We start from the raw sequence: 27304 nt of genomic DNA, 5'->3' as shown, positions 1-27304 counted from the left end.
ATAACTAGTTGCAATTATGATGTAGACAGTAAATTAGAGGATTTCTTATGTGTTTGTCTTATTGCCTATACTAACAATTGCACTAGAAAATATAACAAAAATGTTTTATGTTGCAAGTCCATGCAATAGGAGTACCAATTCCTCTTCAATTGCAAATTAATAGCCTAAACTTCCACCGATATTTAACTTTGATCTTTTGAAGTTCAAAATTTTCGAAAAAAACCCCTCAAAGTTCACTACGTTTTAACTTTAATGCCTTCTATTCTGTCATTGGTTGGAATTCTATTTAAAACCCATCATGTGACAATAGGCTAGAGCAAATGGTTGGTTCGGTTGGTTTTGACCATTTTTTATTGAACAAAAACCAATTGATACGAAGCTTGAACGGAACCGAACCAGACCGAATTATTCTAGTCTGATTCGGTTGGTTTTAGGCTGGACCGCCTAGTCAATAAAATCGAGAAAAATGGAAAAAAAACTTGCGCATTGGGGATCTCACACAAGCCACCATTAGCTTTAAAGGCAAAATATGAAAACATAATTTCTATTGCAGTGATCCTATTTGTTCCCAAGGTTTTAAATATCGGTTATCATGGGTTTATTGGACGGTCAAAATTCATATCAGCTAGCGAATATCGGGGATAAATAGTAATTATCAGAGTGTCATATCGGATGGTGTGTATACACAATAAAATGTTATAAAGTGTAATCTAACCATAATTAATGAATTATAAATATAGCATAGTCAAATTTGAGGGCGTCCAACGGCGTTGATGGAGAGAAATGTTGATGTCGAAGTCCAGAGTTGAACTTAAAGTCGATAGGGGGCTCAACATCGAAGACTTGAAGTTGAAGTCGATGGAGAATAAGTGCAGAGATGGAGAGGGTGCAAAACGGAGGGGAGAAAGAATGAAGGTGGGAGTAGAGGTTGATGGAGAGCGGAGGAGAGTCGAAGTTGATTTGGGGTTTTAGGGCATAGCCGCAATGGGGGGACAACGAAGAGGAGGCGTTAGGGCTAATTTAATTGGGAAAGGAATCAAAGGATAGGGTCCGGTTTTAGTGTTTGGCTGAATCAGATTAGGTTTATAGTGTGTTGGTTATGTGCTCATTGCCCAAAATACTAACCCAATCTAAACATATCTTGAGCGATAATTCCAATTTTTTGACCTATAAACTCAGTTTATATATCACTTTATCGCCGATATCACCGATAAACAACCCAAAATGATAACCGGTAAAAATTTACAATTAGCCTAGTGGAGGGAATTCAAAATCGATAACTCGTCGATATATCAATATTATCGGCCGATATTTAAAACACTGTTTGTTCCACATACAAAACATTTTGAATAGTTCAGACTAAAACCTTAGACCATCACCATCATCAAAGTGAAGGTTATGCTTGGTGATAAAATTTTTCTCTACTATTGATTTATAGATGAAACCAATAAAATAAATGGATTGAAAGCCTAGTTAAAGGGTCCAAAGTCTTCTAGTATGTACGTCAAATCCTTTGGGAACCAATTTTTATGTAGTTTTAACAATAATAGCAGTGCTGAAATAGGCGATAGCGATGGAGGCGTTGCCGCTCGACTGGCGCAAGAAGAGTTATGGGTTTGATGAGGTTTATTGTTTGAGCGACTTTTTAGATAGAGAGATTGTTGGGTTCACGGGTGTGAGTGGGAAACAACGGGGGCTAGGAAATGACTAGAGAATAATACGCTTTAGTTAAATCCAAAATGTGTCTTCTTAATTATCGGCTGATTTGGTAAAAATGGGTTGAAAAAGTTTGAACCCTACTCGAATCAACTAAAATGAGGAACCGAATCAAACTGCTAACCTTTTCGGTTTAAATTGAATTTTGCACAACTCTTATGGGATAATATTTGGAATTTTGTACCCTGAGATTGAAACAAATCCCCCCTAAATTCTTTTCTTCCTCCTTTAACTGTTTATCCTCAAACCTATTAAAATAAAAAGCATTAATCAATTCCTTCACTTTTCGTAACACCATGGTTTTAAATGTCGGCCGACATGTCGGATCAGAGGCTGGAGCGACACGAATATGGTCATTTCAAGTCGGATATCGTTTTCGAGGCCCATGTAAGAGATGTCGGGGATATTACAAACATATCGACCGATTTTTAGCCTTGAAAAATCAGAAATCGGCCGGTTTTTTTATTTTATATTTTTTATATTTTTTGAGTTGATAAGTATTGGGGTTTGGGTTTAATACTCAAAAGTCTAACCTGATTAAATTTTTTTAGCCTTTCGTTCCCATAGGAACCCGATAGCCTATAATACAGATTAGGGCAAAAAAAAAAATATTGCTCTCTTTCCCGTTGTGATCTCCTCTCATTCGTCTTCGTTTCTACAAATTGAAATTGAGAATTCATAAAAGCATGATGTAAACATTAAACAATAAGTTTGAACAGTAGCTTGAAATCAATTCAAAGTCTAACACTTTATAATTATGTCAACTTTATGCAAGGCACTTTACTTCATGTTAATTTTATGCAAGACACTTCGAAAGTTCTAGTTTGACAATGTGTATTTTATTTATTTGTATGTTAATTTTATGCAAGACACTTCGAAAGTTCTAGTTTGACAATGTGTATTTTATTTATTTGTTGGCATAATATTCTAATGTTTCCCACACTTCGAAAGTTCTAGTTTGACAATGTGTATTTTATTTATTTGTTGGCATAATATTCTAATGTTTCCCTTTAAGAGAAGGAAAACAACTCGTGTCTTGATGATGAATATTCAACTCGAGTAGGATAAGCTATAACAAAACAAGTGCGTTCCATCTTGGTGACCAAAATTGAGTAGAAATCTATCCGATATGACAATCCGATTTAGTATATGTCCCCCGACATATTCCTAAATTTTTGCTATCCGATATGAACCCGACATCCGATATTTAAAACCTTGTGTAACACAAATGATTGAATTTGGCATTGAACTGTAACAAAAAACCATGTGTAACAATTTTCAGTGATAAAAATGGAAACTTGATGTGTATTAATGCCATTTTACCATCTCTCAGTATGTAACATGATAAATACATGTTAAATACTTGGGGATTTTTTGGGCAAATTTAAACTTCGGGGTATCAAAGTTATAAACTAGCTTTATGGTATTTTAGTGCAATTAACCCTAAATTCTTTTATAGAAAATGGAGGAAATCTGTGAGGAATATGATTATTATTTTTAGAGTAACAAGAAAAATGGTAAAAATGATAGGTTACTATCACTAGGTGTCACACCCCGGGCCCAGGAAGCAGATTGCTAAATCCATCTATACGTGTAAAGGGATTCACATTAAAATCTTAGAAACGGACAAATAGCACCAAGGAATACCCGATAATGTCTTACCTCAATATAATGAACCATAGTCTTGGCGAAATTGCTCCGTATTGAATCATTACCAACATCCGGCATTCTAGGTGTCACCACTAGTTCAATGAGAGTTGAATGCACTTCAGCTTGTGGTATGAATCCTATATATGTGATACATTCTAAACACAAGGACTAAATAAAAATAGTGTATAATAATAAGGCTAAATTGCACTTAAATGCCCTATAGTTTCACCAATATTGCACTTAAGTAACCCCTACTTTGAAACCGAGCAAATAAATACCCAAAGTATTTAAATATTGCAGATCAATACCCCAAATTAAAAAAAACCTAGATAGTGTTAACGTTTCTCCATGTATCTAAGAATATCATATAACACTAAAGTGTAACTTTTATAGACTTTCGGTTATTAAGGTGAGGTTATTTACAAATTGAGGGAGTTCATATGCAATATTGGGTAAACAAGAGGGTACCAACATGTAACATTAAGTAAACAAGATGGCACCAAAGTATAACATTATGAAACTTGGGGGCATTTATCTACAATATTTAAATACTATGAGGCATTTATTTACTTGATTTTGAAATAAGGGTCGCTTAGGTATAGAGTTGGTGAAAATATAGGGCATTTAAGTGCAATTTAGCCTAATAATAACTGAACTCTTCAATATAAGTGTCGTGTCTCGATGGATATAAATAAACACTCGTGGTAAATAATAAAATCGTAAAACCAAGGTTGTAAAATAGATAGTTGAGTGATGAAGAGGATTTATATATATAATCACCAAACATACCACATAAGGGTGATGATGAAGAATGGACTCTAAAAAGAGTCTAAATTAAGAATTGGAGGAAAGAACAACGAGAAACAACGTTTCAATTAGCCAAGCAGTAGAAATCGGCGGCTATTAGCCGACTGGTGCAGTGGTGGCCGGTTGAGATCTTGATTAGCCAACTGATGAGCTGACAGAATGTTGGATTTTGTGTTTTGGTTCAGAGCTGGCGGGGCTCTTTTCTAAGCTGGCTGATAAAGTATTCTCACTACTGAACTATTTTTCAACCTACTCAATTGGCCCTATAATAGAATTACTCTCTGTTACTAGTTGAGGGCCGACTAAGCTCAAACATGAGCCTGCTAAAACCTTATTTTCAGCCTACTAAACTTTATTTCTAGCCGTCTCATTGTTTCGGGAGACTTTTACCACATGATCTATTAGTTTACTTAGTTTTCTTCTATGACCTTTACACTATTCTTTTAGGTGTTTATCTACCTTTGAGTACTACATGTATTATTGAACTCTTTGAGTTGTATAGTTATTAAATTCTCATATATGAGTTGACTTACAAAGCTTTATTAATGCTTATAAATGATAAACTAATGTGATGAACCATTTTGGACATTCACACATCATCACAACCTATTTCTCACCTGTTGAGCTATATTTTGTCGTTGCGAGGATAAATTCTTAATTTAGACTTTTTTAGAGTCCATTATTCACTATCACCATTATGTGGTATGCTATGTGATTATACACAAACACACACTGTTCGCTCAATTCTTTGTGTTTTTAACAACCTTGGTTATTTGACTTTATTATCATATATATATATAATATTATATATATATATATACTATATATATATATTATATATATATATATATATATATATATATATATATATATATATATATTATATATATATATATATAGAGAATGAGAAGAGGAACGAGAGAGCAGGCATGAGACTGAGGGGTCGTTCTAGCTCTGGGATTTTACGAGAAGAGAGAGGACGAGAGATGAGAAATATGAGTATGGCTTGTTACCAGCAAAATTCTTTGTGCCTTTGGCTAGCTGCAGTTGCCATAATCCCCTCCACTTATTCAAATAGGGGACCACATTCACATGGGTTGAGGAGTGCATGAGATATGCAACCATTTGAATGAGTGGAGGGGATTATGCCAACTCACTACCAAACATAATTTTTTGTGCTTGGTACCAAACATACTCATTTTTCTCATATATATATACACACACACACACACCTTGTTCGCTTAATTGTTTGTGTTTTTTACAACCTTGGTTATTTGATTTTATTATTATCATAAGTGTTGTTTATGTCCATTCAGACGCGACACTCATGTGTGAAAGTTCATTTACAAATTACAATTATGCACTATTTTTATTTAGTTCTTGTGCTTAGAGTGTAACACCTATATGGTATCCCTGCCACAAGTTGAAGCGCATTGAACTCATTGAACTACCCGTGAGACCTAGGATTTGGGATGTTTGTTGTGATTTAATACATAGCTATTTAGCCAAGACCATGGTTGGCTATATTGAGCTACGATGTCATCGGGCATTCTCTAGAGCTATTGGTCCCTTCTTAGTTTAAAGTTAATTCCTTGGTACATATAGACGGATTTAGTAATTTATTTCCTATGCCTGGGGCGTGACAAGGTGGCATCAGAGTAGTTAGTCAGCACAAAGTACAGTGCTATGCAGGACTAAGCACTACACTATGTGAGAGCAATGGGAGTTACCTCTGGAACCCGTAGGAGTCACCTCTAGATTCTACATTGCTTGACGGTGATCTAGGATAGACGACTTATCATGCGGTGATATTGACATTGCATATTTAAAGGGGGGTGGGGTGAGTGTAACACCCCTAATAGTCCCACATCGATTGTGTGAGGACATATTAATGGGTTGAAGTAGTAAGCATAAGGAACCAATTGCAACAATGATTAACCATTTTGGCAGTTGGTTTGCTAAAAAACTTCTTAGTGCAGCTTGTTTATGCGAGGATAATGCCATGATGGGGTACCTCCTGGAAAGTTATAGTGTTGCAATCAGAAAATTAAATGTATGGTGATAAAAAACGAAAGTGAGATCCTTTCAAGGGTGAAAACAATGAATCCATGAGCGCATGGTATACGCTAATGCATTTTATATTAGCAGCATAGTGTATTATATTTAGCTATATACTAAGTTGCATGGAAATGTGTGCAGGTATTGGTACGGGTGTGGGTACGGTATGAGACACGTTAAAACTATAAAATGTAGGGTACATGGACACGACTATGTATGTATATATATATATATATATAGAATTAATAATGTAGATGAGATCATTTTTTTCTGCTTCATGTGTCATTAGAATTAAAATTCCTATCTCATTTTTGAGTTTCTTTTATCATATTGATTATCATAAATTGGAAACTACTCATTCTTTTTACGAGACAACCAAACGACCTTTTAACTATATAGTTTTGAACTTGGGTACGGATTGAAACGAACCTGATCCATATGTAACTAGTTTCCAAGAAACGGGTGTGGAGTGTCAGCTATACGTCCAAGAAATATATGACAAGTGTTTTAAATTAACGCATATATTGTATAATTGAGTACATGTAATAATTGCTTGCATATATTCAAGAAGTGTCCATGAAGTTTGGGTATGAGAAAGTGTCGGATATGTGTCCGGTACGGGTATGGCTTCATTATAGAAGTACCCGGGTAACACGGGCCCTATATGTCATCTTTTTAGCTGAGAGGGTGTTTGTGGGAGCTCATTGTTTGGTCAAAGTAGCTTTTAAGCTTTTTTTTTGCATCTACATTTTTGGTAACATCTCAAATACGCTAGCTTTTAAGTCTTTCAAAAAGTCAGTGTTCCCCAAAATTTGAAAACTAGCTTATAAACTCATTTAGAAAAGCTAGGTTTGGCCAAGCAATGACTTCTATATGCATAAAGTTTTACAAAATTTTACCATAAAAGCCAAAAGCAACTAAGACGTAGCATGGTGTGTAAGCTTCAAAAAATAAGCCCTCCCAAACACCCTTTGGATCCTAAACTCATGTTTGCTCCCTGGTGTAGTAGTGGCGTGAATTTCCGCTATATATTATTTGAATTTACGTCATAATTGTGCGGTTTTTATATTATTCATACAATTTATACAATGATTATATAGATGCTAATTTGGACGAACTAAATATATTCTTTTATGTACTCATGGCAAATACCAAATAGGTTCTGCTTATAGGTGCTTTCCATTAAGTGAATGCTCCATTGTTATACCATAAGTCAAATTTTTTCTGCTGTATTGATGCAAAGTTCTTGTTTTTCAGCAACTATGTTTAAGATTATAAAGGAAATGTTGCCGCCAGATGTCCGTGTTGCTAGAGATGCTCAGGATCTTCTTGTCGAGTGTTGTGTAGGTAAGAATGCAGCAATATCATCCAACTCTATGTATCCATATGCACAGATAAACACAAGCATGAATTAGTCATAAATGAGATTATTAAGCTAGATTAAATTTCATTTTTCTTGGGTGTTTAATTTATAATGTTACTCCTGTTTCACTGATGGTAGGGGAGATTCACATAGTGGCAATTGTTATGCTTTATTTACAAGAAGTAAATTCTTCCCCCAGCATATATTCTGTTGTATATTACCACCTCGAAGATGCTACTGTAATGCTTGAGAGAAGAATTATTCTTCATTTTGTCTTTGCAGACCAAAAAGGTTCTATTATTTGACTACTTTTGAGTATCTGCTAAATTAACATATTAATTGGTTTTACTGCACAACATATCTGCACAACGTATCAGTGATCTAAGTAATACAAAGCTCATGTCTTTATATTGAATAAATTTATGTGACGACACCACATGTATCGTACAAGTTTCAGAGCACCAAAATGAGGATTAGTTAACTCACATTAGATAACTAAGGCAAATGCTGACCAACTATTAATGGTAAGAATGGAATATGCTTCTAGAATGCCGTTATGTTCTTACACAACCAGAGCACACCATGTTTTCGGGGCCTGGTGTTGAACTTCAAATATGGTCATTTGATGCAAACGTGTGTTTTCTAGTTCAAATTGGTTCCTAGAGGCAGACTTCAGGTCAGTTGTGGAGGGTTTGTTTAACTTCATATTCTTTTTGTTTGTAATCTTTTCACTGAAAATGTCAGATACAAGGGATAAATTTCAGAAAAAATTATGTGGTGAAAAGTTGGAGACTGCTTGGCACAAACCATTTGATTTTTCTCGCAAAGTTCTAAGGACCATTGTTTTTTTTTTTCTGAATTAAAATATTGCTTTGTTAAGTTCTCATGATTATGTCCTTAATGCATAATATCATTCTTCAGTTGTGACCTGACTTTTCTTATTTCTCTATCATAAACTTTATTGCAATTCCCATCTTGTTTTGCAACTTGTCTTATTTACTTTGAAGATAATAGTGCTTCATAAACTTCATTCTTTATAGATCGCTGTTTATCTGTTACCCCTTTATCTGTCTTGTATTAGCCATTAACAATTACATTAATGTTTTCTTCTGTGGTAGAATTCATCAACTTAATTTCGTCAGAGTCGAATGAAGTATGTAGTCGAGAAGATAAAAGAACAATTGCCCCTGAGCACGTGCTTAAGGCTTTGGAGGTTATATTCACAACCTTCTGCATATCTAAAATTGAGTTCATGTTGTCTTGTTTTGCACGATTATGTATTGTGCTGTTATTGGTTTAGAACCTATTTCTATCACTACTTGCATTTGCTTTTTTCAATATCAATCGATGACTTTTAACATTATTGTTCTCGCATACTGATATGTATTATTTAGCTGAAAGAGCCAAAAAAAGACCATTTATACTTTATAGGTTCTGAACTTTGTGCTTTGTATGTCGATTAAAGTTACATTTTGCAGAGCTCAGAGTGAGTTCTTCACTTATTTGACTGAACAAAGGATTTTGTTCACTTAAAGTTATAGGTATGCTGATGGAATTGTGATCCTCTCCTCATCCTAATATTTCCTAATGAAGAATTGTGAAGAGTTGGGAGGGGGGCCCACAAGGATGGGTGGGAAAATGAAAGACTGATGAAAATGAAAGGGTTGGATCTCCTTATTAGGAGATATTAGGAGCTTTTCATTAGGAGAGGATCCGGATCCATGCTGATGAAGCAGTATATTGGGTATCTCATTAATTGATTCCAGAGTTATTTCACTCATGGTTTCAAACTATGATATGTAGCATACTTAGGGTGAAGTGTGCTATTTTTCTTCATGCAAATACTATAGTAGTTTAATTTTTCTTCATTATCTTTTAAGGGCCCATATATGACGAATTTTGAAATATGCCTACTTTATTGCCCTTGGGTCGAAATGAAAAAAAATGAACACAAATCATAATACAAAGCATGCGAAAATCACGAATTTTGATAATATACCGATGCTTAGTTACCATTGGGTTGAAACTAATAAAAATAGACAACAATCGTGGGTCATGAACTTGTGAATTTCGAAATACTACTTAATGCCCATGAACTCACGGATTTTGTAATATGAATACTCAATTGCCATTAGATTAAAACAAACAAAAATGAAAAACATAGTGGGTTAGAGCCCATATGTAATACATGTAGCTCATGAAATCACTAATTTCGAAAAACGCATACATAATAGCCATTGGGTCAAAAGAAATGAAAATAGATGAAAAGTATGGGTTAGAGCCCTTGAATATTGCCATTTTTGAAATACACATACTTAATTTGACATTGGCTCAAAACAAATGAAATTAACAAAAATCATGGATTATGGTTCATGAAAATCGTGAATTTTGAAATATGCATAATTAATTGCGTCAAAGCTAATGAAAATGAATGAAAATTATGAGAAATAGCCTATGAAATCGTGAATTTTGAAGTATAAATAATTACCATTTAGTCGAAATGAAAGATATGAAAAAAATTATGGGTTATATCCTATGAAAATCACGAATTTGAATATGCATATCAAACTAACATTGTGTTGAAACAAATACAAATGAACAAAAATCATGGTTTGTAGCCCATGATATCGCGAATTTTGAAATACACGTACTTAATTGCCATTGAGTGATAGAATGAAAATGAACAAATATCATGGGTAATAGCTCTTTAAATGTTGAATTTTGAAATGTGCATACTTAATTATCATTGGGCTGAAACAAAAAATGAACAAAATTGTGAGTTAGAGTCTATGAAAACCGTGAATTTTGTAGTGGAAATATTTATTTATTATTGTTTTGACATGAACAAAATCTGACAAAAATCGTCAATTATAGCCCACGAAAATTAAGAATTTTGAAGCAAGCATACTTAATTGTCGGTTGATTAAAACGAAAAAAATGAAAATAATATTGGATTTTGAGTTATCCATAATTGTCATTAGGTTGAAAACAACGAAAACGAACAAAAATCGTGGGTAATTGTCTTGAATTTTGAAATGCACGTACCTAATTGTCATTGGTTTGAAATGAAAAAAGCAGAAAAATTGTGGGCCAAAACAAGTGAAAATTGACAAACATTGTAGGTTATGTAGTTCAAAATTTTAGATAAGTACGCAAGCTTAATTCCCATTAGGTAAAAAAAAAACAAAAAACAAAATTTGTGGATTATAGCCCATGAAGTCGAGAATTTTGAAATACGCATACTTAATTGCCATCAGATAATAAGAAGAAAAGGGGGAAAAGTCATGGGCTAGTATCATGGAAATTGCGAACTTTAAAGTACTCTTACTTTATTGCCATTTAGTTGAAATGAATGAAAATGGACAAATAATTATTTTGAAACACGCATGCTTAATTGTCATTAGGTTAAAACAAATAAAAATTGACAAAAATTGTGGTTTGTAGCTCATGAAAATTGTAAAATTTAGAAATATGCCAACTTAATTGCTATTGTGGCGAAATGCACAAAAATAGAAAAAACTTGGGTTATAAGCCATGAAAATAGTGAACTTTTAGTAGACATACTTAATTGACATTTGATCGAAGTGAACGAACTGAAAATAAATCATGGGTTTTATCCCCTGAAAATCACAAATTTGAAGTATGCATACTTAATTGACATGGTCAAAGAGAACAAAAATAAATAAAAAAAAGTTAAAAAACATGAATTTTGGTGTATGTGTACTAAATTGCCATGGGTTACGACTAATGGAAATAGACAAAAATCGTAGGTAGCCCATAGAAATCGCAAATTTTAAAGTATGCATACCTAATTGAGATTGGATAAAAAAACAAAAAGGAAGAGAGAAGACCACACCTTAGGCACTATACAGCAGAATTAGAGATTGAAAGGTTATATGCACTTAATGAACCTGCGGTGAGGAACAACAATCAGGAGGTTATAGTGATACCATCGAGTTCAGAGGAAGAGGGAAGCTTCTAATAGTGGAGACAATAATTAACTTATGTAAAATATATGAATACAGGTCTACTAGTAATGGTTTTTCCTACTTTTATGAGGTGCATAATTTTGTCCTATATGCATATGTTCTTGAAGGCGCATAATTTTGGGTTAAAATGCGACTACTTTTGTAAACATTCCATGATATAGTTATATATAAAAAAATTTCAAACTAATAGTTATATTTGTATCAATAATAGTATATGCTAATTATGTGATTTATCTTACAAAGTTATATTATTTTAGATGGTTGGACGAGGAAGATCCCCCGACAACCAAGAAAACAATCCAAGTAACTAGCCTGGACAAAATCTTCATGTATTAAATCAAATTTTAACAACGCTTAGTAAGGCTCCACAGGACACCTATACGTATACTATTTGATCTAGGTCCTAGATTTGTATCTCGATTTTGATAACAATTACAGATAACTATAGGTACTGACTCAATTTCAGTACTGCTCGACATCCCTAAACAGATGGACAATCAGAACGAACAATACTAATATTAGAAGACATGCTAAGGTCTTGTGTACTTGATTTTGGTGGAAATTGGGAAAAACACCTCACATTGGCAGAATTTGCTTATGTTAATAGCTATCAAGCCACAGAATTTGCTTATGTTAATAGTTACCAAGCCACTATCGGGATGGCTCCTTTGAGGCATTGTACAGCCGGAGGTGCAGGTCGCCTGTTCACTGGGAGGAAGTAGGTGGAAGAAAAGTTTTAAAAGCACATCTTATCCATATGCTAGAACAAGCAATTGAAAAGGTTTGTAAAATTAGCCAAAGGATATTGACAGCTCAAAGCCAACAAAAAGGTTATGCAGATAAGCGAAGAAGGAATTTGGAATTTCATGCAGGGGATAACATATTCTTCAAAAAATCACCATGTAAGGGGATGGTTAATTATGGAAAAGGTGGCAAGCTTAACCCAAGGTACGTTGGACGCTTTGAGATTTTAGAAAGAATAGGAAAGGTAGCCTATCAACTTGCTCTACCACCTAATTAAGTGGGATACATGATGTCTTTCATGTTTGACTTATTAAGAAATACCATTCCGATCCATCTCATGTGCTCAACGACAAGCCTTTGAGAAAAACCGATACAAATCTTAGACTATTAGGTATAGGAATTGAGAAATAGAAGAATTATACTTGTTAAAGTTTTGTTGAGTCGAACGGCATAGAAGAAGCAACTTGGGGTAGAAGAGGAAATGCAATAAAAGTACGCATTTCTATTTCATGCTTCAGGTAAATCTCGAGGACGAAATTTTTATGAGGGAGGTAGAGTGTGACACCACACCTAATTATTTTTCATTAATAATGCATTTTACATAATGATTATCTTAATTAGCTTGTGGAAGATGACCCAATTTAACCTTTTCCACTGACGTCGTTGGTGAGCTATTCACTACATTTAATGATTGTATAATATTTTCAATAAGTATCAAATTGTTAATCTGACTCTTAACATTTTTTATGGTTAGTATATGTAACATTATGAAAATAATAATAATAATAAATAAATAATAATAATAAAACTAAGTGTTAGAACACGTCAATGAAATGAACAAGATAATGTCACTACCAAAGATGTGTTCATGAGTAACCCTTATCCTAGCTTAAATGTTGCCAAACAAGCATATAGGTGACTCCTGTCTCAATCCACTAGGTAACCAATAAATGAAGAGGATGAATTTGATAGCTTCTTCTATGAAAAAAAAGCAAAAGCTTCCACACATATAGGTGAGATCATCTGGTACCTTATAGTTTCCCTTTTGAAAACACATACAAAGGGTTGCCATCTCTCTAATTGTTTTGTCTTTAATTTATTATAATAAAAGTTAAGATGGTCCACTAAGTGATGGCTTGCTCTCCAGTGTAATGTCCACCTGCGCCCAACCAGCCGATCCCCCCCGACCCCTTCTGTTCATTTCTTCTGTGTCTTTTAAAACGGCTACGCAAATCAATGACAATTGGGGTGCTTCTATCAGTATATGTACGCGTTTGGAATAAATTTTGAATGCTAAGTGCATCTGTCTAGGGTTAAAGACGTCCCCGGGTGGGTTCGTGCAAGACAGATTCTTTTGTTTTACCTCTTCTTGCTATAACCGCCATATTTGCAGATGGCTCATAATACTAAGCTGTTGATGTGCAACATCGCACTTGAACTTTCAGATGAAATGGTCGAGGAAGGGGACAATTTTGCTCCTAAAAACGGTCTATAGTTTCGTTTACTCTATGGCACAAAATGGTTCTGACCTATATATATAGTATATATATATATATATATATATTAGTATATATAGTATATCTATATATTATACGTATATATCATGTAATATATCATATATGATATAGAGTAACGTACTCCCCATCAACTTAAGTGATTGTCAGCACGCAAACTTCCTAGCACGTCATGATTATTAATATAAAATATTTTTCAATATCATGGCAAGGATCCTTATAGGCAAGTGATGAGTGGCTAATCAAAGTTTTTGTTGAGGCCTCGCGGCATCCCCACCGCCCGACGGGCCCACCACGCCCCGCCGGAGACCCTCGCCGCACCGGCCGCCGGGCCGCGCCGCCGACCTCCCGCGGCCAATTTTTTGGCTATTCCAGTTAAGTTGACACAAGTTTTGCTCTCTCTCTCTCTATATATATATATATATATATAGAGAGAGAGAAATATGGGTATGCTTGGTACCAAGCACAATTTTGTGCTTGGTAGTGGATGTGTCACATCCTCATCCACTCACTACCCATGTGAATTTGTTCCCACATTTCAATTGAGTGGAGTGGATTTGACACCTCACTACCAAGCCACAACTTTTGTGCTTGGTACCAAGCATATCCATATTTCTCATATATATATATTATATATATTATATATATATAATATATATATAATATATATATATTACACACATAGTCAATTGTTTAAAACATACATACTGCATCCACCTGAGTACCACATTTATTGATCAATAATACTGAAAAGGATCTGTCAGTGTAAATGGGTATTGATTGATATTATTAATCGGATATATCCAGATTATGGGGTCTAAGTCTCAAATTGTTATTGTTATTGTTTATCATGGATGAAGAACATATAGATGATATCGGTTGGTAAAATGGTTAATTGAAGAAATTTACATATCATGCATTGTTAATTGTTTTCCTTTTTTTAATAAGTGAATTCAAAACTCTTTATTTGTATTGAATGTTTAAAAATACTTTGGTGATCTCACTGGGCTAGTGTAACTTATCTTTTTATTAATTCACCTTTTCAAATCAAGAGGGAGCATGAATAGAGGGTTGTTGCGGCAAAACATTTGGGACATTTCTTGTAATAGAGCTAGAGAAGTAGTAGAGCATGTTGTGTAACACATGTGAAATAGCAATAAAAAGAAAAAGTTGGTTATATATGTTGAACATTATATATATTTTAGTCTCCACTCCAAAATTGAGTTTTATAATAATAAATCTAAGTTGGGGTGTGACAGAAGTTATCTTATGATTTGTTTGGATGTTTAACACTTGTCGACTCAATATATCTAATTTGTGCTGGATCAGATAGTGACCAGAAATTTTTTACCCATCATTAAACTGTTTCTCATTTATTCTGATTATATATGATGATTTCCATCATGGTTCTTGGCTTTGGGAGTACATCGAGGAGGTTTACGCTGCCGGTACGAACAACACAAACTCGATACCCTGGTTTGTATTTCAAATTTCCCACTAGTTTTCTCTTATTTACACAAATATTGCACTCCACAATACATTCTGTATAACACAAAGTAGAATAACTTTATGTAAAAATGGTAAATTTACAAAGCCCTTCAATACTTTGGCGTTTACTATGAGTCTATGAAGCCCCCGTACTTTGTTTTTTCTACTAAACACCAAACAATTCTCCGCGCATAGCCCCCAAAGTTGATGAAAATGCCCTAATTCAAAAGAAAATCAATTTGTTCCTTTTTTAATATTATGATTTTTTTTGCCCAAAAAATAACTCATGTTAGGCAATTTGCAAATAAACCCTCCGTTCTTCTCTCTCTATGCCCCTTCCTCTAGCCTTACCCTTAACCAACCTGAGGTTAATTGCTTAATTTAATGAAATAGAATGATTTATTATTAATATTTTTGCTTATTGCTTGAGAAACTCCATTAAACATACTACCAGATATCTAAGCCTATTTATACCGATATTTTGCTTATTGCTGGATGGTGATTTGCTATTTGCAGGACTCTCCAAGGGTGGAAAGTTCAGCGGTGCTGGAGATGACAGAGGAGAAGCATTGGCAGAGCAGCAAAGCGATGTTTTGCTGAGGCTCGAGCTAGAATGAACAATGGAGTCAGTAGTACACAGAAACAATCTGACTCTGAGTCGTAGTTTAGAGAGCTAACTTAAAATCTCGCATTTTATGTAAGTATTTTAAACATCCATCGAGATCTTCGATAGTGCAAAGGATCTCTGTATGGACTGTTTTATGGATTGCTCGTGTAAAAAGGATAAAACGTTTGGTGTTCCTTGTTTATTTGGTAATGTTAACTGGAGATGGTTGCTTACCCTTCTCTATTAGATAATGATATGTATAATTGTATGCAATCATATTTTAACAGACGTTGTGTTGTGTACATATTCCTTGTGTCCTAACTATTGAAGATTTTTCTTTAGGCTTTAGTATTTGTGGTTTGTCTTCTGGGATTGCTCGTGCAAAAAGAAAAACACTTGATGTTCTTGTTCTATATGATAAGTTAGAAGAGGACAGTGAGCATGGATGCATGCCCTTCTCTTTAGAATAATGATATGTATATATGTATGCAGTCATTACGCCACATTATTGTGGCGCACGGAAATTTTGGCGGCACATCCGCGTGCACAAGGTGCATAAAACAGAGATTGGATCACAACGAAATTCCTGTTTCACAAAGGAAATAAGACCGAAATCAAAATATCTGCAACAAAGTGAGATATCAGCGTTTCCTCTCATCAGTTTCTAGGACTGACTTGTCGAGGGAAACTATAAGCTATTACAAATCACAGGCAAGAAAAACTATTTTACGTGGTTCGGCAATAACCTACGTCCCGGGATAACGGAGGGGTGGAGATCTTACTATTAGAGGGAGATATACAACTAGGAGTTCTACATCACACAACTAAACCCTCAAACAAACTCTCAAATCCCTTAATCTCTCTCTACAAAGGATGCACAAACTCTTTAAGTCGGCACTGGCGTTTTTTCTCCCTGCCTGCGCGCTGCCAACACGCACGCCCTCCGTTGCACTCGTACAGTCGCCTTCTGCAAACTTTTCCTTGCACTTTCGAAACAAAAACCTAGGCAACCTTTTTATAGCCTTTATTTGCGCGGCAGAGAATACTCAGGTTGTGGGCCGTTTCTTTTCTCTTCACGCGGTCAATATTTTCTTCTCTCTTCACGCGCCAACATCACGTTGTGGCCCCCACTCCACGTTCACAACTCTTTCACGTGGAGTTTGGGTTGCTGGATCACGGTGATTACTTCACACGACTTCCTTTCTCCTCTGGTGGCCCCCACGCCACAAATTCTCCACCGCTGGGTCGAAGTTTCTTTCAAAACTGAGGCGCGACACCAAAGCCAATCAAGATGTGCTCCTGTTGTGTCCAGTACGCCGTGAAGTTAATTCACGACAAGGACTCAATCCACAACAAGTCTGGGAACCGACGAGAGTCCAAACAATCTCACCGCCCATCTTAAATCAACTAATCCAAACCGGCTGCATCATAAAGACTGCCTACGTATCCTCTTCTCCAAGGAATCAAGCCTCGCGTAGTTCACCCAAATAGCCTCCAAAGGTCTTAACATCGAAGAATGTTCAAAAAGCCTCCAACCATGACAAACTTGACACCTGAAACAACTTTGGTCAACATATCCTCAGGTTGTCCTTCGTGTGGATCTTCTCCAACATGACGTTCCTTCATCCAAGACATCACGAACAAAATTGAATCTGACATCAATATGGTTGCGTGCGTGCATGGTAAACCTGGTTCTTGCCAATAATAGCGCCATGCTATCACAATGTACCTGAATGGTTTCCTGCTGCAATCCCAAGTCCTCTAACAATCCACGCAACACAAAGCCTCCTTCAAAGCTTCAATCAACGCCATATACTCGCCTCTGTTGTGGAGAGGCCACTGTAGGCTGAAGTGTGCATCTCTGAACACACGCGGTGCTCCATGCCAGTGTAAACACATATCCACTAGTAGACCGACGCTTGTCTAGATCTCCCGCATAATCAGAATCCACGTAACCAATACAGTCCTGCCCATTCTTCCATTCTTCTCGAATACCAAACAACATCCACGGTACCTTGATATACGCGTAGAATCCACTTCACGGCTCCCAATGACCCTTCCCGGGGTCGTGATGTACCTAGATACCGTGCTCGACGACATGGTGACAAATCTGCCTGTGTACACACCATCACATACATCAAGCTACCCACTCGACATTAGCATATGGAACTTTGACATATATTCACGGTCCTCAACTGAAACATGTGATATCTTATGCTGATAGCTTAAAGTAAGGAGCTTATGAGTACTCACCGCCTTGGCGATTACTATCATAATTGAATTTTCGTCAGCATCTTCTACAAGTAACTCCTCTTGTGTCAACTTCAACTCCCCTTCACCCTGTCTTTCTTAATCTGATACCCAATATCTTCTTGCTTCTCCAAAGTCCTTCATGCTTAAATTCGGATGAGAGCTCGCACTTTTTCAACTTTCTAATAGCTGAAGTATTCCTGGAAGTTTATGAGCATATCGTCGACATATATAACAACAAATAAATATACTCACTATTCTATAGCTTGTGCATGTACACACACAGGTCATACGCACTCTTCGTGTACCTCGGCCAATCATAAACGCCGTCGAATCTCTTATACCATTATCGCGGGCGATTGCTTCAATCCATAAAGAGACTTCTTCAGCTTGCACACTAATTTCTCTTTCCTGCAGCTTTGAACCCCATACGGTTGTGTCATGTAGATTTTCTATTCTAAATCTCCATGTAGAAGGCTGTCTTCACATCAATCTGGACCAAATCCAAATCCAGGCTGTGCCACCCAACGCCAAGTAAAATCCGAATTGACGGATGCTTCACAACGGGTAAAAATACCTCATTGTAATTAGTACCCTCAAGCTGTGCGCATATCCCGCTTGGCAACCAATTTGGCTTTGAGACCGAATATCCAATAGAAGATCCCTCTTCTACGCATATACCCACTTGTAACCGAATAGGCTTTTCTTACCCCTTAGGTAGCTTGTAAGTCCGCAAGTGTCGTTCTTCTGAAGAGATCGCATTCATCTCTCGCTTACATAGCTTTCCATCCACCTGATCGAATCGGAGGCTATGACTCGCTCCCTGCAATGTGGATAGAACGCATATTATCAATCGTAATTTAACGGGCGATCGGTTGCTACCCTTCTCTATTAATAACGATATGTATATTGTATGCAATCATAATTTTAACAGACGTATGTGTTTGTAATATTCCTTGTGTCCATACTATTGAAATTTTTCTTTAGGCTTTAGTATATGTGTTTCTTCTGCGGAGGCTCGTGCAAAGAAGAAAAAACACTTGAGCTTCTTTGTTCTATGATGATAGTTGAAGAGCACAGTGAGCATGGATCGCATGCCTTCTCTTTAGATATATGATATGTATAATGTATGCAGTGCATTACGCCACTTATTGTGCGCAGCGGAAATCTTTTGGCGAGACTCCGGGCACAAGGTGCATAACAGAGATTGGATCACAACGAAATTCCTGTTTCACAAAGAGAAATAAGACAATTGTGCTTCTATAAGTATATTACCCGTTTTGAATAATTTGAATGCTAGCTCATCCTGTCTAGGGTTAAAGACGTTCCCTTTCGTGCAAACAATTCTTTTGTTTTTACCTCATTCTTGCTATACCCATATTTTCGATCTCATTATATAAGCTTTGATGTGCACATGACTTGAATTTCATGAAATGGTCAGGAAGGACAATTTTTGCTCCTAAAAAAAGGTCTATAGTTAGTTTTATCTATGGACAATATGGTTCTTTGACATATAATATACCTATATATTATATATATATATATATATATATATATTTATATATATATATATATCATAATTATATGATGTATATATGATATTATATAATATAGATTAAGACTCCCATCAACTTAACGTTTGATTCCACCAAACTTCCTAGCCACTCATTTTATTATATAAAAATACTTTCTATCATGCAAGGAATCCTTAGGAATATGGATGTGGCTATAAAAGTTTGGTGACATTGTTTTTGCTATTCACTTAAGTGACACAAGTTTTGCTCTCTCTTCTCTTATATTATATATTATATATAGTAGACGAGAGAGAAATATGGGTATGCTTGGTCCAAGCAACAGATCTTTCGTGCTTGGTAGTGGATGTGTCACATCCTCATCCACTCACTACCCATCGTGAATTGTTCCCACATTGTCAACTTGAGTGCCGATGGATTTGACACCTCATACCAAGCCACAATTTTTGTGCTTGGTACAAGCATATCCATATTTCTCAAAATATAAATGTATATAATATATTATATATATATATACTATTATTATATATATATATATTATCATATATATTATATTATTACACAATAGTCAATTAGTTTACATTGACATACTGCATTCCACCTGAGTACCACATTTATTGATCAATAATACTGAAAAGGATCTGTCAGTGTTAAATGGGTATTGATTGATATTATTAATCGGCATATATCCAGATTATGGGGGTCTAAGTCTCAAATTGTTATTGTTATTGTATTATCATGGATGAAGACATAAGATGATATCGGTTGGTAAAATGGTAACTGAAGAAATTTACATATCATGCATTGTTAATTGTTTTCCTTTTTTTTAATAAGTGAATTCAAAACTCCTTTATTTGTATTGAATGTTTAAAAATACTTTGGTGATCTCACTGGGCTAGTGTAACTTATCTTTTTATTAATTCACCTTTTTCAAATCAAGAGGGAGCATGAATAGAGGGTTGTTGCGGCAAAACATTTGGGAACATTTCTTGTAATAGAGCTAGAGAAGTAGAAGCATGTTGTGTAACACATGTGAAATAGCAATAAAAGAAAAAGTTGGTTATATATGTTGAACATATATATATTTTAGTCTCCCACTCCAAAATTAGGTTTTATAATAATAAATCTAAGTTTGGGGTGTGACAGAAGGTTATCTTATGATTTGTTTGGATGTTTAACACTTGTCGGACTCAATATATCTAATTTGTGCTGGATCAGATAGCTGACCAGAATTTTTTACCCATCATTAAACTGTTTCTCAATTTATTCTGATTATATATGATGATTCCATCAGGTTCTTGGCTTTGGAGAGTACATCGAGGAGGTTTACGCTGCGTACGAACAACACAAACTCGATACCCTGGTTTGTATTTCAAATTTCTCCACTAGTTTTCTCTTATTTACACAAAATATTGCACTCCACAATACATTCTGTATAACACAAAGTAGAATAACTTTATGTAAAAAGGTAAATTTACAAAGCCCTTCAATACTTTGGGCGTTTACTATGAGTCTATGAAAGCCCCCCGTACTTTGTTTTTTCTACTAAACACCAAACAATTCTCCCGCATAGCCCCCAAAGTGATGAAAATGCCCCTAAATTCAAAAGAAAATCAATTTGTCCTCCTTTTTAATTATTATGATTTTTTTGCCCAAAAAAATAACTCATGTTAGGCAATTTGCAAATAAACCCTCCGTTCTTCTCTCTCTATGCCCCCTTCCTCTAAGCCTTACCCTTAACCAACCTGAGGTTAATTGCTTAATTTAATGAAAAGAATGATTTATTATTAATATTTTTGCTTATTGCTGAGAAACTCCATTACATACTACCAGATATCTAAGCCTATTTATACCGATATTTTGCTTATTGCTGGATGTGATTTGCTATTTGCAGGACTCTCCCAAGGGTGGAAAGTTCAGCGGTGCTGAGATGACAGAGGAAGAAGCATTGGCAGAGCAGCAAAGGATGTTTGCTGAGGCTCGAGCTAGAATGAACAATGGAGTCAGTAGTACACAGAAACAATCTGACTCTGATCGTAGTTTAGAGAGCTAACCTTAAAATCTCGCATTTTATGTAAGTATTTTAAACATCCATCGAGATCTTCGATAGTGCAAAGGATCTCTGTATGGGACTGTTTTATGGGATTGCTCGTGTAAAAAGGAAAACGTTTGGTGTTCCTTGTTCTATTTGGTAAGTTAACTGAGGCATGGTTGCTTACCCCTTCTCTATTAGATAATGATATGTATAATTGTATGCAATCATATTTTAACAGACGTTGTGTTGTGTACATATTTCCTTGTGTCCTAACTATTGAAGATTTTTCTTAAGGTTTAGTATTATGTGGTTTGTCTTCTGGGATTGCTCGTGCAAAAAGAAAAACACTTGATGTTCTTGTTCTATATGATAAGTTAGAAGAGGACAGTGAGGCATGGATGCATGCCCTTCTCTTTAGATAATGATATGTATAATTGTATGCAGTCATTACGCACATTATTGTGCGCAACGGAAATTTTGGCAGCACATCCGGTGCACAAGGTGCATAACAAGAGATTGGATCACAACGAAATTCCTGTTTCACAAAGGAAATAAGAACCGAAATCAAAATATCTCAACAAAGTGAGATATCAGCGTTTCCTCTCATCAGTTCTAGGACTGACTTGTCGAGGGAACCTATAAGCTATTACAAATCACAGCAAGAAAAACTATTTTACGTGGTTCGGCAAATAACCTACGTCCACGGGATAAGGAGGGGTGGAGATCTACTATTAGAGGGAGATAATACAACTAGGATTTACAATCACACAACTAAAACCCTCAAACAAACTCTCAAATCCCTCTTAATCTCTCTCTACAAAAGGATGCACAAACTCTTAAAGTCGGCACTGTGTTTTTCTCCCTGCCTGCGCGCTGCCAAAGCACGCCCTCTGTTTGCACTCGTACAGTCGCCTTCTGCAAACTTTTCCTTGCACTTTCGAAACAAAAACCTAGGCAACCTTTTTATAGCTTTATTTGCGGGCAGAGAATACTCAGGTTGTGGGCCGTTTCTTTTCTCTTCACGCGTCAATATTTTCTTCTCTCTTCACGCGCCAACATCACGTTGTGGCCCCCACTCCACGTTCACAACTCTTTCACGTGGAGATTGGGTTGCTGATCACGTGATTACTTCACACGCTTTTCTCCTCTGGTGGCCCCCACGCCACAATTCTCCACCTGGGCGAAGTTTCTTTCAAAACTGAGCCGACACCAAAGCAATCAAATGTCTCACTTGTTGTGTCCAGTACGCCGTGAAGTTAATTCACGACAACGGACTCAATCCACAACAAGTCGGGAACCGAACGAGAGTCCAAACAATCTCACCCCCATCTAAATCAACTAATCCAAACCGGCTGCATCATAAAGACTGCCTACGTATCCTCTTCTCCAAGGAATCAAGCCTCGCGTAGTTCACCCAAATAGCCTCCAAAGGTCTTAACATCGAAGAATGTTCAAAAGCTCCAAACCATGACCAAACTTGACACCTGAAACAACTTTGGTCAACATATCCTCAGGGTTGTCCTTCGTGTGGATCTTCTCCAACATGACGTCTCCTTCATCCAAGACATCACGAACAAAATTGAATCTGACATCAATATGGTTCGTGCGTGCATGGTAAACCTGGTTCTTTGCCAAATAGATAGCCGCCATGCTATCACAATGTACCTGAATGGTTTCCTGTGCAATCCCCAAGTCCTCTAACAATCCACGCAACCACAAAGCCTCCTTCAAAGCTTCAATCAACGCCATATACTCTGCCTCTGTAGTGGAGAGAGCCACTGTAGGCTGAAGTGTGCATCTCTAACACACCGGTGCTCCTGCTAGTGTAAACACATATCCACTAGTAGACCGACGCTTGTCTAGATCCCCCGCATAATCAGAATCCACGTAACCAATACAGTCCTGCCCATTCTTCCCATTCTTCTCGAATACCAAACCAACATCCACGGTACCTTTGATATACCGTAGAATCCACTTCACGGCCTCCCAATGACCCTTCCCGGGGTCGTGCATGTACCTAGATACCGTGCTCACGACATGTGACAAATCTGGCCTTGTACACACCATCACATACATCAAGCTACCCACAACATTAGCATATGGAACTTTGGACATATATTCACGGTCCTCAACTGAAACATGTGATATCTTAGCTGATAGCTTAAAGTAAGGAGCTAATGGAGTACTCACCGCCTTGGCATTACTATCATAATTGAATTTCGTCAGCATCTTCTACAAGTAACTCCTCTGTGTCAACTTCAAACTCCCCTTCACCCTGTCTTTCTTAATCTTGATACCCAATATCTTCTTTGCTTCTCCAAAGTCCTTCATCTTAAATTCGGATGACAGCTCCTTTTTCAACTTTCTAATAGCTGAAGTATTCCTGGAAGTTATGAGCATATCGTCAATATATAACAACAAATAAATATACTCACTATTCTATAGCTTGTGCATGTACACACACAGGTCATACGGACTCTTCGTGTACCCTCGGCCAATCATAAAGCCGTCGAATCTCTTATACCATTATCGCGGCGATTGCTTCAATCCATAAAGAGACTTCTTCAGCTTGCACACTAATTCTTCCTTTCCTGCAGCTTTGAACCCCATAGGTTGTGTCATGTAGATTTTCTATTCTAAATCTCCATGTAGAAAGGCTGTCTTCACATCAATCTGGACCAAATCCAAATCCAGCTGTGCCACCAACGCCAATAAAATCCGAATTGACGAATGCTTCACAACGGGTAAAAATACCTCATTGTAATTAGTACCCTCAAGCTGTGCATATCCCTTGGCAACCAATTTGGCTTTGAACCGAATATCCCAAATAGAAGATCCCTCCTTCTACGCATATACCCACTTGTAACCAATAGCTTTCTTACCCCTTAGGTAGCTTTGTAAGTTCCCAAGTGTCGTTCTTCTGAAGAGATCGCATCTCCTCCTTCATAGCTTTCCTCCACCTGATCGAATCGGAGCTAGACTCTGCCTCCCTGAATGTGGATAGAACCATATTATCAATGACCTCCACTGATAATGCATATGCGACCATGACATTATTATACCTAACTGGCCGACGAATCACCCTTCTAGGTCTATTCGCTGCAATAGACTCCTGAACATGACCCTGCTCCTGAGTCTCACAATCCACTGTATCCTCTATCTTCTCGGCTGTCATCTCATCTCCTCCCAGTGTCACCTCTGTAGGAGCCTCGATGGATACAATGCTATCTGGAGTGGGTGGAGTCATATCATCCTCCACCTACCGCGATATCTCACTACTCTTGTCTTCCTCTACACGCTGAGGAACTTGAGGCCTCATCATATATGCCTCCTCAAATGTAACATCTCTGCTAATGACTATCTTCTTATCCTGTGGATCCCATAACTTGAAGCCTTTAACTCCATTTCTAAATCCCACAAAAACTGCTTTCCTCACCCTCGGTTTCACTTTACCATCACTAACATGGTAATAAGCTGGACACCTAAATATCCGAAGCGACTCATAGTCACTAGCTACCGAATCAGACCAACGCTCCAACGGAGTCTCCCCCTGTATCGCAGTGCACGACAACCTATTCACGAGATGGCTCGCATAAACCAACGCCTCGGCCCAAAAGGATTTAGACAATTCACTCTGCGTCATCATACATCGCACATTCTCCAGTAAGATACGGTTCAATCTCTTAGCCACCCCGTTCTGTTGCGGTATCTCTCAAACTGTGAAGTGTCGTCTAATGCCGTGATCCTGGCAAAATTACAGAAACGGATCACTCTTATACTCTCCACCCTTATCTGAACGTAGAGTCTTCACTTTTCCACCTGTCTGCAGCTCCACTTTCTTGTTCCACTCCACAAAAATATCTATGACCTCATGTTTATGCTTTATAGGGTACCCAATTCCTCCTGGAATAGTCATCAATGAAAGTGACAAAATAGTTGGTCCCACCAAGTGATGTGTTCTTAGAAGGACCCCAAACATCTGTGTGAATGTAATCCAATGTACATTGGGTGTTGTGAATAGCGGTGCTAAACTTCACTCTAGTCTTCTTCCCAAGTACACAATGCTCACACAGCTCCATCTTACAGGTCTTAGCACCTTTTAATAGCCACTGTTTCGCCAATGACTATAGGGACTTATCTCCTGTGTGTCCTAGTCTCATGTGTCATAATATGGTAGTGTCCTTCTCTGTAGTGATAGAAGCTGCCAAACCCCATGTAACTATCTTGCCCTTCAATTAGTATTAGAAGTTTTTCCTAACTCCTCGCATCACCACCATAGAACCCTTCGTGACCTTTGCTGTAGCATCCTCTAAGGTCACCCGATAACCGGCTGCCTCCAAGTACCAAGAGAAATGATGTTCTTCGTCAACTGCGGCACGAACCTCACTTCTTTCAGTTCCCTCACCAATCCGTCATGGATCCTAATATGGACTGAACTAATACCACCAATAGGGTATACATGGTCATTTCCCATAAGCATGACATCCCCTCTTTCCAGCTCCTCAAAGCTAGAGAACCAATCACTCCTAGGACATATGTGATATGTGGCTCCTGAATCCAACATCCACTCCATGGAGTCGGCATAACAAACCGACGGTAGTGCAGGGCATGAATAGCCTGAAGAATCTGACTTTGAATGTTCATTAATAGCTTTTGTAACATTCACTTCTGAAGCTTGTACATCTTTCCCCTTGTTCTTCCCGGCTTTGTCCTTCAACTTTGGGCAGTCGATCTTCCAATGTCCCTCTTCTTTATAAAAGCGATATTGATTCCTACCAATACTCTTATGGCCACCTCTATTCTTTGATTTTAAGCGATTAAACTGGCGGCGGTTTGGATCACGGCCTCGAACTGCTAATGCATCTCCCAATGCCTTCTCGGAGGGTTCACCGTCACTCTTCCTCAACTCATAATTCACCAAAGCTGAGGTCACCTCCTTATAGCTAATAGTAGTTCTTCCATTGATCATAGTGAGAATGAACGTACCATAATCATCCTCGGGCAATGAACACAAAAGTAATATTGCCTTATCTTCATCCTCAACCATGATATCCACATTGGCCATATCTGAAAATAGCTTCATGAAATTGTTAACATGCTCCCTGATGGAAACTCCCATCTTCATCTTGAATTGGTAAAACCTCTTCTTCAAGTGAAGCCGATTCTCAATGCTCTTCGTAAGATACTTCTCATTGAGTGTTTCCCACATTCTCTTACGTCATAAATAAGATCCGACGTCAAGCATGACCGAATAACTCCACAAGCCCTACTATTCATCTTCTTCCAAACATTGTCCTCCATGTCTTCGGGTTTCTCTTGTAACTCAAGAGCCTCCTCCAAATTCTGTGCATCCAAGGCGTCCATCACCTGACACCTCCACAAACCAAAATTAATCTTGCCGTCAAACTTCGAAATATCAATCTTCGTGTTATTGAAGCTCAAACTTTGTATCGCCTTCGTAAGAGACGAACCTGATGTGCTTGCTTCTCCCATGTTGTCGATCTAACTCTTCAGATAGGAATCCTTCACCGAATCCTCCGAACAAGCCTCA

At 37.0% G+C, this 27304-nt stretch overlaps 1 protein-coding gene across 2 annotated transcripts in view; it reads left to right on the top strand.

Annotated features, from left to right (window-relative positions):
* Window positions 1–22052, top strand: part of LOC109835755 (protein Dr1 homolog) — a 28484-nt gene extending 6432 nt beyond the window's left edge. For both annotated transcript variants that reach the window (XM_020403767.1, XM_020403768.1), the window contains exons 3-6: window positions 7489–7578; window positions 8713–8807; window positions 21013–21081; window positions 21613–22052. In XM_020403767.1, coding sequence (XP_020259356.1) covers window positions 7489–7578; window positions 8713–8807; window positions 21013–21081; window positions 21613–21771 — 413 coding nt within the window. In that variant the 3' untranslated portion in view covers window positions 21772–22052. The remainder of the gene's footprint in view (window positions 1–7488; window positions 7579–8712; window positions 8808–21012; window positions 21082–21612) is intronic.

The sequence above is a fragment of the Asparagus officinalis genome, chromosome 3 (genome assembly GCF_001876935.1).
Source record: "Asparagus officinalis chromosome 3, Aspof.V1, whole genome shotgun sequence".
Lineage (NCBI taxonomy): Eukaryota > Viridiplantae > Streptophyta > Magnoliopsida > Asparagales > Asparagaceae > Asparagus > Asparagus officinalis.
This window is presented reverse-complemented; position numbering and strand designations above follow the sequence as displayed.